The 13,137-nt window shown below is 55.6% G+C and overlaps 1 protein-coding gene across 6 annotated transcripts; it reads right to left on the bottom strand.

The window, feature by feature from the left end:
- Positions 1 to 114: 114 nt before the first annotated feature.
- CERS2 (ceramide synthase 2) lies at positions 115 to 11,039 on the bottom strand. Of its 6 annotated transcripts, none has more exons than XM_079760906.1 (11): positions 9,700 to 9,937; positions 3,741 to 3,914; positions 3,219 to 3,336; positions 2,893 to 3,011; positions 2,636 to 2,693; positions 2,482 to 2,532; positions 2,161 to 2,253; positions 1,841 to 1,969; positions 1,535 to 1,641; positions 1,257 to 1,410; positions 115 to 1,066 (listed from the first exon to the last, which is right to left on the bottom strand). In XM_079760906.1, the coding sequence occupies exons 2-11, from the start codon at positions 3,911 to 3,913 to the stop codon at positions 926 to 928; spliced, it is 1,143 nt and encodes a 380-aa protein (XP_079617032.1). In that variant the 5' UTR covers position 3,914; positions 9,700 to 9,937; the 3' UTR covers positions 115 to 925. The 6 variants fall into 6 exon arrangements, with proteins under 6 accessions (XP_079617032.1, XP_079617028.1, XP_079617029.1 ...); XM_079760902.1 differs by lacking the exon at positions 9,700 to 9,937 and adding an exon at positions 8,786 to 9,058 and having other exon boundaries at positions 115 to 1,063; XM_079760903.1 differs by lacking the exon at positions 9,700 to 9,937 and adding an exon at positions 10,906 to 11,039 and having other exon boundaries at positions 116 to 1,066.
- Positions 11,040 to 13,137: the final 2,098 nt, after the last annotated feature.

Genomic DNA, 13,137 nt, shown 5'->3' with positions numbered 1-13,137 from the left:
TAGTTTATTTAGTTGATCCCCTTCTCAATTCCTAATATCTCAGACACTTGTTGCCATGTTTTACTTAATCTTCAATATATTTTATTTAAAAAAAAAAAAACATTAACAGTACATTTTGGTCTGAAGTGGTCCCATTGCTAAAAATGCCAGGTGCTAGTTGTAATTCTGGCTTTAAAACCGAAACCCCAAATGTTTAATAAATTAAAAAACAAAACAAAAAAAAAACTAGTTGCCATTCTACTCCAAACCAACTAGCCTAGGGGAAGAGGCCAGAGAAAGGAGGCAGTAAGATCTTGGACCTGTGACTACAGGGACAGCTGGCAGAGAGAAGTAACACAAAGACTGTCTGAGCAGTCCCCAATATGGCCCCCACTTTTTGGCAGAGGTAGGGTAAGGGTCATATGTACCCTCCTACACTTAGTTCATGTGCATCTTCGGAAAGAAAAAGTTAAAGTCAGCTCAGCTTTGGTTTCTGGTCCAAGTTAGGGAGCTTAGAAAGGTGAGCCTTGGTCCAGCTTTGGCAGAATGAGGCCCACAGATGGGACAGTAAGGCACGACCCTGGCTCTGGAGGTCAGGGAGTCAAAGGCAAACAGCTAGGGCCAAATTCTGAAGGATAAGGAATGTGAGTTTGTAACCCCCACCCCCAGGGCTGAGGAAGGGTCTTGAAAGCAATAGAAAGGATAACTTGGAAATAGACCGTCCCCCTCTATCAAAGACTAACCAGTCTCCCCAGGTAGAGACGTGGGGATAGGTTGGTTAGGATTTGGTTTAAAGGCAACTGGGTGACAAGCAGAGGGTAGGGGCACAGAGAAGAACTCTCCTCTGGCTTTCTCCTTTCTCTCCAGAGCTTAAGTGACCCTATGGGGAGGTGGGGCTAGTTCCTTGGCTTTACACATTAATCTGAGGGGTAGCAGGGACAATGGTTCAGTCATTTTTACGATGGTTGTTGTTGAGGATGGGGTGGCCATTGGCTAGGGCCCGGCTCTTTGCTCCTCCCCCACCTGTAGCCTCCTCTCCCTCTGAGCTCTCTGTTTCTTCCCGGTCACTGCGTTCATCTTCTACCTGCTGTGGAAAGGGATAAGAAGGGTTACTTGATGTCCTCAAACCCCAAAATACTGCCTCTCTGTGTGGGCTTGTTCTGGCTGTTCCCAGGGCCCCACAGTAGTTTTTTAGAGGGTTGCTGGTATGGGAGGGAGTTGGGGCAGTTTTTGAGTTGAGGGTAGTAGGGCCGACAAAATGGGGAGAGGGCTTTCACCTTTCCAGTTATGAACTTGTGGGCCATGCGCAAAATGAGGTAGGCCCAGAAGATATGCAGCATCTGTAACACTCCCATGATGGAATTGAAGAAGTAATAGCCAAAGAAGGCAGGATAGAGCTCCAGTGGGTACACCACAGTGCAATGCAGGATCCTGGCAACGGGAAGGGAGAGAATTGTCAACACAGAAAGGAAGAGGTTAAGATGGAGATAAACGGGAGGGCGGGGCAAGACTCCTGATTTCATGAGAACAGGAGTATAGTCTGGCCTCTACTCACCAGAAGGGTAGGATGACCAGTCGGGTGATGATGAAGACGATGGCAAAGACGATGAAGATGTTGTTGCAGGTGTTTTTCCATCCGGCGTAGTTAAACATCTTGGCTGACTGCACAGACAGCCCCCATCCGTCATCATAGGCTCCTGACTCTCCCGTACACATTCACACATACACCCGTTACCACACAGGCTCCGTGCCCCCACCTCCTTGGTCCCAGGAATGTCACACAAACCCCAAAAGGAGATAGAGGAACAAGAGAACCTGCACCAAGGTCTCTGGGTTTGAAGAAATGTCCAGAAAGCCTGACCTCTAGCAGGTAGTCGGAAGAGTCGTGCAGAGCCATGATGAGAGTCCCCGCTCGGATGTAATTGGCGAACCAGGAGAAGCTGATGAGGATGATGGTGGCCACGTGGTGGATGATCTGCTCCTTGAAGTCCTGCAGAAAAGACGTAGGCTCCAGGGGACCTTTTTCTGTTCCCCGGCCCCCACTATTCCTTCTTCCTGCCCCTCATTTTTAGTTCCCCATATCCCACAGCTCCATCCAGGGCACCCAGAAATCCAAGTCGAGGCTATTCATCACAGCTTCATGTTGGCTTCTAGACTTAATGGCACAGCCCCTTGACCCACCTTTCGCTTGACGTCAGAGGCGATACTGAAGAGCAGGGACCAGTAGAAAGAAAGTTCAATCATGTAGTACCAATACTGGGAAGGGATGGTGCTCTGGGAGAGAGGAGAGAAGGAGAGATTAGATAAGGGGCCCCAGAGAGACTGGACCCCAGGTTTCGCCTCTCTAACACCAGCCCTGCTAGCAGCCGAGATGAGTTTAGCACCATAACTCCAGTGCCTTCTGGCATGTGTTCTAGAGATCATCTCTAAGCATCCTAGTCCTATGCTACACTGCTTCTCCTCATCACCCCCATATAAGGAAGTCGGAACCCCATCTCATACCTGTATGGGATATCCCTCCCAAACTTTCTTCATATCATAGAACCAGGGTTTCTGCAGAGAGATGATGACAGGTTAAAAGAGGAGGGACCCAAATTCTATGCTCCCCCCACCTTGCCAAAGACCCTGCTCCCACCTCCTAGTAACTCCCACTCACATCCACAATGACAGCCATGCCGGCAATGAAAGCAATCAGGTAGAACGTGAACCTCCAGCTGGAAGAGGAAGCGGAAACAGCTAGGACAGTGGGGTGGGAGAAGGGCACAACCCCCCAAGTACCCCAGAGATCCTCAGGAATATCACGAAGAACCAAACTGACCTCACCTGAGGGAGATCTTGCCCTGCACACAGCCATTGCCCACCCCTCCCAGCAAGATACATCAGACTTCCCTCTGCTTCTCCAACCTCCCCCACCTGGCTTCTCGGAACTTCTTGAGGAGACTGGGCCGGTCCTGGTTGCGACGGCGGCGGAACCAGCGCTCTACCTGGCGGCCAGAGAGCCCACTCTGCCGGGACAACAGCTCTACCTCTGCCTGGGTGTAGGGAAGAAGCCCATCCATCACATTGCACTTCAGAACTCAGCAGTGCCCTCACCCTCCCACCTCCTCCAAGTATTAGCCTGGCATTAAGCCTGTACCACTGCTTCCCCACCTCTTCACCCACCAGAAATGATATTCCTACCCATTCCGTTTCCCTCCCGACTAGAACTCAGTAACTCCTAAAGCAGGTCTGCAGCTCACCTGTTTGGGATGCTTGCCGCCCGTCAGGTAGAAATGCTCCAAGGTGGGGTTGGGAGGGGCCCGCAGCCGAGTTTTCTCCTTTACATTCAGGAGGGCGGCCAGGGGTGTGGCCACGTAACTGGGGAAGGGAAATGAGTGAGAAGCACCTCACTGTCTGGGTAGCCCCTAAGCTGGGAGGGGAAAGGACTGCAAGCTCAGACAACTTTATGCTGGGCCTCAGTATCCTGGCAATCCCCTCTCTGGCCTCCGAGGGCTGCTCATAGCTGACAAAGCTGCCTGTGTTCACAAGTGACCAGGCCGGGTGGAGGGTGAGAACAAATAGCCATTGACAGAAAGGGCCCGCGGTGCTGAGCCCTCAGGAAGACAATGCTGCCTTCAGTGGGGGACACACGGTAGGCAGGGACCTGGGTGGCCAGAACACCAGGGTCTAGGACCAATGAAACAGCAAGAGACAAACTTGAAGTGCAAGCAACAGTGTGGCTGGCAGCCAGGGAAGGCATGGGGGTGGGCTGGTATGCTCACAGCTCAAAGAAGTATCGAACGATGAGGAAGAGCAAAGCCAGGGGGAGTGTGATATAGAGGTCTGAGGCTTTGGCGTAGACACGTCCATCTCGGTCTTCTAGGTCAGCCCAGGTTAAGTTCACAGGCAGCCACAGCCGTTCCCACCAGAAGTAGTCATACAAGGTCTGGAGCATCCTGAGTGAGGAGGAGGGGAATATAAAGGGCATTAAAGGGACAGCCACGGGGGAGAAACAGATGACAGTTTTTATGGTTTAACAAAAGGAGCAGGGGGCAGAGACTCAAGCCCTGGGCTCAGGTCCTGGTCATGTGGCCTTGGACAGATCAGTTTCCTCATCTGTGATATGATAACTTTCCAACTCTAACATTTACTATTTACAGCAACTGAAGGTAACCCCCACCCCCAAGAAGTCCCGATTCCCGAGAATTAAGAATGTCAGGTTTCCTGTCAGTTTGCTATCCCAGCATGGAGGACAGGCAGGATCTGGTCCTAGGAGCTATAGCCAACCAGCCCCTTCCCCTGACTCTCCAGCCACCACATCCAGTCCCGCCCGTCCCCCACCCCGTCCCCCCAAACAACTGCACGCTTCCTTGCCGGGTAACTTCAAAAACAGATTTCAAGGCTGGAGCAAACCTTCTCTTCCCTTTCCCTACAACCCATAGTCCCTAGGGGAATTAAGAGGCCAGAATAAAGCAAAATTATGTCCCCAAATGGGCTGAGCACGAAGACAATCAGTGGGCTATTGCACACAAGATGAACACCATGCCAAGCCTCCCAATTCCTCCACAGAAAGCACAAGAATCCTATCAGAAGTGTCTTTTCAGAAACAAAGTGAAGGCAAAGCTGCAGAGGCCAGAGAATCGAGACAGCAGACCAAGAGACCTGGTGGAATGCGCAGCTATCGCTTATTAAGGCGTACCTAGGAAATAAAACACCGGCCTGCAGGGAAAGGCCCGTCACCGCGCCCTCAGCTCAGGAGAGAGCCGCTGCTTTCCCCGCCTCCCCCTTTCCGCCACTGAAAGAGAAAGGTCGTGACGAGGAGGGGTAGTGACCCCCTGGACACTCTGAATGAGGAAGGGAATGGTCTGTGGCCCGGGAGGGGCCCGCGGCTGCTTGGAGCTGAGAGAAGCAGCAAGATGGTCCTGAAGAGCCAGGGATGCTGGAACCAGTACACCTGGCAGTCTGGGGACTGAGCAGTGAACGCCGGCAGGATGGCAAGGGCAATACTTTCCAGACTCCCTGCCCCTCGTCCCCCAGGAGGGCGGAGAGGTGGTGCCATTCAGGCTGGCCTTGGCACTACAAGCTGACACAGAAGGAAGGTGGTCGCGTGTCCCCGCCTCCCACACGCGCACCAGGGAGGAAGGAAGGAAAGTGGAGAGATTGTTCTCCCCTGTGACCTGGAGACCAGCGGGTGCCCCGGGCAGGAGACCGAGCAGACAGGTCACAGCGGCGCAGAGCGGAGCCGGGCTGGTCCTCCTGCCGCCGCTCCTCCGGCGGTTCCACCCCCACCCACCACAGGAGCACTTGCGAAATCCCTCGCGGCCTGTCACGGGTCGGTATTCCAGCTCAAGGACTTTACCCTCTTGTCCCCACTCCAGCTCACTCCTCTCTCAGATGAAATCAGAGGTCAGCACTGACAAAGGAGCTTCAGCTCCGCCTTCCCCCAATAGCACCCGTGGGTGCCTACGTTCGTAACGTACTCACATGTACACACACACACACACACACACACACACACACATTCCAGGCCTCGGCTCACGAGGGCACAGCCCCTTCCTTCTCTACCTTCGTCAGAATAAATATTTAATTAAAGAGATGGAAGCCCTCAACTGAACAAAATCAAACATAGTTATCCACAATGGAACGTTTCCCACACAACCACGCACACACTCACACTTTTTTCGCCCCGAGGAAAAGTGGTAGAAAACATAGTAGAGAAGGATCAAGACAATGCCAAGATGTGGTGGCACCCCTGGGTCCGCCTCCCCTTGCCCCCCCTTTGCTTAGCCTGACTGGAGGTGTCTCTTGGAGTCCAACTTGCCCTCCAGTGAGATCCATAGCCAAGGGTAGAAACAGGCCTAAGTGTTGGGCCCCATCCCACCCTGGTCAGTGGAAAGCAGCAGGGAAGTTTCTCTTGACAGGAGCATTTTGGAGATTAAAGATTCAGAGGGGTCCTGCAGGGAGCGGGGAGCCCCTCTCTCCGATTCCTGTGCCCCAGGAATGCCTGCTGCCAGTCTTATCCCTACAAAGGAAGTGAGGAGCTGGGGAGGTAGGCAAGGAATGTGTCAGACAGTGGTCAAGGACAAGTGCCCGGACAATGCCACTACCTCAGCCCCAGGACCAAATACACCTCCCTCCTTCCAGCTCCGGCAGGAAGACGGGGGTGAGCGGTGAGCAAGAAAGCAGGATGTGTCAGGCCTTCAGAGATGCGGACTAATGGGGGCTCTCCCACACCTGGGGTCCAGGCTTTCTGTGACCACAGCCTTCCCTGGCTGCCTAGTCCTTCCATTAGCAGAGGAGCACTATCCCATCCCCTCCTCCCACAACACACACACACCTTGCCCAGCAGAGAGGCACCAGACTCCGCAGGGTCTGGACTTCTAACTCCACACGGGGATGGAGGGGGAGGGCAGACAGCAGGGGCTCCCAGCTGGCCTGGCTTACACATCCCACAGAACCAACAGGTCTGCTCCTGACCCAGGTGGCAGCCCCGGAGGCTTCTTGGCACCAGCACACCAGGCCAGGCAAGGGATCCCATAAACAAAAGGCTGGGGCAAGAAAGCGGGGTGTGTACTGAGGACAGGGAGCCGACCTGCTTTTCCAGGCCCTCGTGGCCCTCAGGGCAGTTCCTTGATTTGCTGGTAGAGAAAAATCACACCTACTGATACTTTTTCCACTCACAGAATTCACTCACCTCACAAGCAGGAAGAGATAATAGGGGGGGGGGGTGTGTGGGGGGAGGATGTCTGTCTGTCACACACACACACACACACACACACACACACCTGCCACAGAGACACAGATGCCACTTTCTGAGGCACAGGCTGGAGAGGAGCCAGCAAAGCAGGGATTTCATGGGCATTGGGTTACCAGGAACTTGAGCTCAGCTCAGCCCAGTCCCCACCCTTCGCCCCAACTCTGACTGCCTCCTCCCAGACCTTCCCAGATGGACGAAAAGGGGCAGAGGGTCCCCATGGGGGCTTGTACACCCAGAGTGCTGGGAGGGCAGACGACTGAGTCTGCGAGAAAGTAATCTCACAGACCGAACGTGAGAACAGCCCGCCGGCTCTCGGAGCTTGGAGGAACAACTGAGGAAAACGTAATGGGGTCAGCAAGGGAGAAGAGTGACAGGAGAGGGTCCCACGGCTCCCAGCTTCCACGGAAGCTTAAGGAACAGCCAACAAGAAGTGGAAGAGGCCCTGAACGGTGTGGCTCAGTGGATAGAGCGTCGGCCTGCGGACTGAAGGGTCCCAGGTTCGATTCCAGTCAAGGGCATGTACCTTGGTTGCGGGCACATCTCCAGTGGGGGGTGTGCAGGAGGCGGCTGATCGATGTTTCTCTCTCATCGATGTTTCTAACTCTCTGTCCCTCTCCCTTCCTCTCTGTGAAAAGTCAATAAAATATATTAAAAAAAAAAAAGTGGAAGAGAACCTGATAGTCTTCCTTGTTGGAAATCTTTCAGGTGGTGAACCAGAAGGCTGCGAGCAATGGGTGAAGAGGTGCCACCGCTCCAGGCTGCAGGACAGGCCCCCACATCTAGCTTGTCTAGACCCTCCCACCAGAAGCCCCAACACACACACACACAAACACACCCTACTGCATAAGGCCACAGCCCCAAGGGGCAGGGAGAGGCAGGTAAGCGGCAGTGCTGACGGGCACAGTAAAGGAGCAGCCGAGGCCAGTGAGGGAGACAGGCAGGCCTTTCCTCCCGGGGGAGGCTGGCCAGGGGCCCCAGTGCGGGGAGTGGATTGTGGGGTACCACGGGAGAGACAGGAGACTCTCTTTAGAACAATCGTTGTATGATCGGGACCGGGCGCAGAAGGATGTCTCTGTAGACAAGTCCTCACCCCTAGGCGCCCCATCACAAGTGCAGTCAGCCCCCCAGATGCAGGCCCTGGGCGGTGGTGTGGGACGGCAACCCCTCCAACACAGATGTGGGAGGACTGCCCGCTGGAGGCCGTCCCCGATCCCATTCTCTGGGGAGAGAGGCTCATTCCACTCCTCGGGATTCTCAGAACCCCCAGCCTGGGGCCTGGCCACGCAGGTGGGCTGAGACCAGGTTTGGATGCCAGGAGCCAGGCTTGGGGTGAGAAAGAAACCCCCAAACTCAGGCCAAAAGTTCGTGCCACACACCTGTAATTAACCTACTTGCCAGGGAACCTCCGGGCCAGTCATTAGCAAGATGTGGTCCAGAGAACCAGTTTCTCCAGCGGCTCCCCCTCCGCCCCTGCCACACACACCCCATAACGGTTTAGGAGCCTTGCCCTTGGGGGGCCGGGCGGACTCCCTGAGCCACTCCTTCCCGTTTCCCGTTAAGCACATGGGCGCTCCGACCGCCCTCCCGAGTGGCCAGAGGGCGCCGGTCAGGAGGAAAAGCAGCGAGACCCCGCTCGCCCCGCCCCCTGCCGCCGCGGGGCCCTGCCGGCGGGGCTCTCGCGCACAGAGTCACCCAGCCTGGCTGACCCCCCACCAAGGGCGCCGCGCCCCGGGGCCCCACCTCCCGGCCCCTACCTGTTGCCCCGGAGGCCTCTCCGCGCTCGGGCGGCGCGTCCCGGGACGCAGAGGCGCCCGGCCGCCTGCCCTCCGGCGGCGCTGGGGCCGCGCGCCCTCCCAGGCCCCCGCCATGAGCGCGCCCGGCGGAGGCCCCGCGCCCTCGCGCCCCGCCCGGCGCCCCGCTCCCTTTCCCCCTCGGGCCCCGCTCCGCCCGGCCGGGCCTCTCCGCGAGCTGCGTCGGGGCGGCCCCCGGTCCTGCCAACTTCCCCACGGCCGCGGCCCCCCCCCACCCTGCGCGCAGAGCCCCGGACCCCGGGCCGGGGTCCCCACTCACTCGGCGGCGGCGGGGCGCGGGGCTGGCGGGGCCGGGAGCCGCTGCTCCGTCTCTCCTCTCCGCGCTCCGGGCCCCTCCGGACTGGCTCGGCCCGTCCTCTCCTCCCCCTTCCGCCCGCCGCCAGCCCGCTCCCTCCCTCCTTCCTCCTCCTCCCGCCGCGGGCCGAGCCCAGCTGAGCAGAGGCCGAGCCCAACCCGGGGAAGAAAGGCCGCGAGCCACCGCGGAGCCGGGAGACTGGGCGTGGGCCTGCGGCCGGGCCGGGGAAGGAGAGGAGGGCGGGCGCGGGCCGGGGCCCCGGCGGGGTGGCCGCGCCCAGCCCCCGCTCCGCCCGCGCCTCCGGCCTCGGGACCCCGGCCCCCGGGCCGCGCCCGCAGGGATCGCCGCGCCGGAGGCCGTGCAGGCTCTTCCAGCCTCTGTCTCTCCGTTAGGGGTGCGATGCAGCCCTCGGGGACCCCGGATCTGACCCACGAGGTGCCCGGGGATCCGGGGCGCCGGAGGGGCACTACCTCTGCCCCACCCAACGCGCCTCCAACTGCGTTCCGAGACCTCAGCCTGGCGGCGCCCCCCCTGCCCCGCGGATTGCCACACTTCCACCTCCAGCCCCACGGGGCAGCGGAGGGAGGGAGGAGTCCCGGCTCCCGCGGGCGCAGCCCCGGGGCGTCCGGCCCCAGTGCAGGGCGCCCAGGCCGAGCGCCCCTCCAGGGCCGACCAGGCAGCCCTTCCCAGCGCCGAGCCCGCGACCCCTAGGGCGTCCCCACCCGCCCCGCCGCCATGAGACCCGCGGCGTTTCCACCCGAGAGCTGTGCAGCCTTGCCCCGGTGGCACACGTACCCTGCCGGTAGACTCTGGAAGAGCCAACCCCCAACTTTTGTTTTGTAAAATGCACTCGAGTTTCCAATCTACATCGCACTTACCCAAGGTCACGTTAAAAAATGCTTTTCACTTAGCCTGATAAAAATCGGTATTTCAGGAAGATGCGACGTGTTCATCCTAGAAAACTGTCCTTGACTCCTAGTGTGGGCAGAGTGTGACTCAGATGTGTTTGGGGGTTTGTTTAGAAAGAGAGCTACAACTGTTTACGGCACGGAGCGGCAACAGTGTTTTGCCTTGATGAAATGTTGCCTGTTTTATATGGCCACCGTTACAAGCTCGGGGGAGCTTGTTGCATGGTTTATCTAGTCAAGTTCAGGTGCTCTGGCAGCTCTTTCAGGAAGGAGTGTGACACCCCTCCTTCCTCCCCCCCCCCCCCCCCCCACACACACACACACTTATCCAGTTTGGGAGCTTGGCCTCCCCAAAGCCTCCTTCCGGAGAGGTACGGAGGCAGAAGCTGACTGATTTCCATCCTGTTTGTTCATTTGCTCTTTACAGTGGGACCCCGGGCCGGGGCCCACCTCCCCCTGAACCAGCCCAGGGGATTCCACCTTTTTTAGCCCCAGACCAGCCAGTTCCCAGCAACTCCTCCAGCCCCGTCTTCCTTTGCCCCGGGGCTGAACAACTCCCTTATTAGCAAATCCTGTGTCTTTGGACCCCTTGGTAACTGCCCCTCCCTCCACCTGCCAATTCCAAAGTTCCCTCTACCTTTCTGGAGCGCCTCCCGGGAGATTCCTCCTCTCCTACACAACCACACGCTTCTACACGCTCCTGGCAAAGTGTTAAAAACCCCAACGCCGAAATACGTTATCTGTGTTAAAGAACAGAATTCAACTGAGTAGATGTGACTATCAATTGCTTTGTAGTAAGGTTCCAGCAAGGTTCCAGTGCCTCCTCTTTGGGCCACGGCTAACCTTGGGTTCCTCTCCAACTCCTCCCCACACCTCTGTCCTACTTGGCTCCCCTCCTTTAGCTCCTGAACCCTTTTCTCGGGCAGCTTTTCTAGGTGCCAGGCTTTCCCAAGTTGCTCACCCAACTTTTCAAACGATCCCCCACCCCCACCCCACCCCACCCCACCCCAGGAATGAAGACCAGTTCACCTTTTTCTTTGTTTTAAGATCCCAGTGGGGAGGGGAAGTTTTGGGACAGCAGTTAGCTTGCCAAGGCCTGACAAATAAAGATAAGAGGTGAGCTGCCCCTCCCCCAGGGGACAAGGGAGAAAGTGGATGGAGAAGAGAAAACCTCACCTCGGTCAGCATAAGAACGGTGCCACCAGTTCGGTCAGCATCATTGGGTCACACACTACCCCCACCCCCACCCCCCACACACACACACACAGGCCTTGGCTGGACCAGGAGAGTCTGACCACCGCCCTTCTGACCCACCCGCACTGTCCCCGTCCCCCCTCCCCCACCTCACCCCCGCCCCACTGCCATAGCCACACCCACAATGCCCCAAGCTGCCCGCCTTGCTGTGACTCACTTCCTCTATAAGGGCTGCTGAGGTGTCCGGAGGCAGAGGACACCGCCAGGCACACGGCCAGGCCTGCAGCCTGGGATTTAGGTATCTGGGCAGGCTTCTAGGGCGGGCAAACACATGGACCCCCGTTGTGGAAAGGGGGGCTTCCCAGGTAAGGCTGGCTGGTGCAACACAGAAACCTGTTGGAGCAAAAAGAAGTCGAGCTTGGCTAACTAACCCCTGAGCAGAGGGATTCAGGTGCCAGGAGTCCTGGAGAGAAAAGTTTTCTTACAAGAGGAAAAATTGCCAGGAGGAATTTCTGTGTTTTCGGAAATTGTTCAATGCAAAGTGTAGTCATGTGCTGCATAATGACGGCTCAGTCCATGAGGGACCACAGATGCAAAGTTGTCCTATGGCATTATAATGGGGCTGAAAAAGTACTGTCACCTAGTGACCTCATAGCCGGCTGAACATCCTCCTAGTCACTAGGAGGACCCAGTGCCAATGTTGCAAAAATCGACAAGCCTGTGATGGAGGCGGCAAACAGCTTGAACCTGGGTGTGAATGAGGAAGGCCTGGGGGGCTCCCACGGCGGTTTCTGAGGAGCTGGTTAATGAGAAGCTGTTGGTGCTGGAGCAGGAACACCCAGCTGAAGAAGTAAAAGAAAAGGAAACTGCAGAAGAGGAAAACGAACTCCCAAAATATTCAATCAAGGGTTTGGCAGCCGCTTTCGAAGACTTCAACAAGCTCCTGACAAAATTTTGAAAACGCCAACACAGAAATACGTTACCAGGTGTACCGGTTAATAATGCGGATTTTACAATCCAAGAAAACACGATAATTTCAAGAGAAACATCAAAAGTGCTTTATTCAAAGTAATGTCCATCGCTAGCTGCACATTTCCCCCCATCTTTCAGGTAATTTGTGGATACCGTCCCAATAGAGCTTTTCTTGTTTTGAGGCAAACCATTCAGAGACCCAATTTTCCACTTCTACGTTTTGAAGTGATGCTCAGAAAGTGCGAGTGCCAGCTGAAACCGGTTTGGCTCAGTGGATAGAGCGTCGGCTTGCGGACTCAAGGGTCCCAGGTTTGATTCTGGTCAGGGGCATGTACCTTGGTTGCGGGCACATCCCCAGTGGGGGGGGGGGGGTGCAAGAGGCAGCTGATTGATGTTTCTAACTCTCTATCCCTCTCTCTTCCTCTCTGTAAAAAATCAATAAAATATATATATTTTTTAAAGTGCGAGTGCCATCGATCGGAACAAGTGGTCATCTGAAGGAGCAAGGTCTGGTGAATATGGCAGGTGGGTTAATACTTCCCAGGCAAGATCTTTTAACGTGTCTTTAACTGGTTTTGAAGTGTGTGATCGTGCATCATCATGAAACAACATTACTTTGCCGTGTCTTCTGGCACATTCTGGTGGTTTTATGATCAAAGAATGGTTCAAATTGATTATTTGTTGCCGGTAGCAATCAATATTAACAGTTTCACCTGGTTTTATTTTTTATTTTTTATTTTTTATTTATTTATTGGGTCCCCCCCCCCCTCCCCTCACCTGGTTTTAGAACCTCATAATACACCACACCTTCCTGATCCCACCAAACGCAGAGTATTGTCTTCTTTCTGAAGCGATTTGGCCTTGCAGTCCATGTTGATGGTTGACCTGGATCAACCCATGATTTTGTGCATTTGGGATTCTCAAAATAAAAGCACTTTTCATCGCCAGTCACAATTTGATGCAAAAAAGACTTTCTTTCATACTGTTGAAGCAACATTTTACTGATGACTTTTCCGTTTTCCATTTGTCTTTCATTCAGTTGATGTGGCACCCATTTTCCTTCCTTTAAAATCTTTCCCATTGCTTGTAAACGATCGGGAATTGTTTGCTGAGCAACGTTTAATCTTTCTGCAAGTTGTTTTTGAGTTTGACACGCATCTTCATCCAATAATGCTTGTAATTGTTGGTCTTCAAACTTTTTCAGTTGACCTGGACGTTCTTTGTCTTTCACATCGAAATCAT

The sequence above is a fragment of the Cnephaeus nilssonii genome (genome assembly GCF_951640355.1).
Source record: "Cnephaeus nilssonii genome assembly, chromosome: 21".
In the NCBI taxonomy this organism is placed as follows: domain Eukaryota; kingdom Metazoa; phylum Chordata; class Mammalia; order Chiroptera; family Vespertilionidae; genus Cnephaeus; species Cnephaeus nilssonii.
The sequence above is the reverse complement of the archived record's forward strand: the minus strand, read 5'-3'. Positions and strand labels throughout refer to the sequence as shown.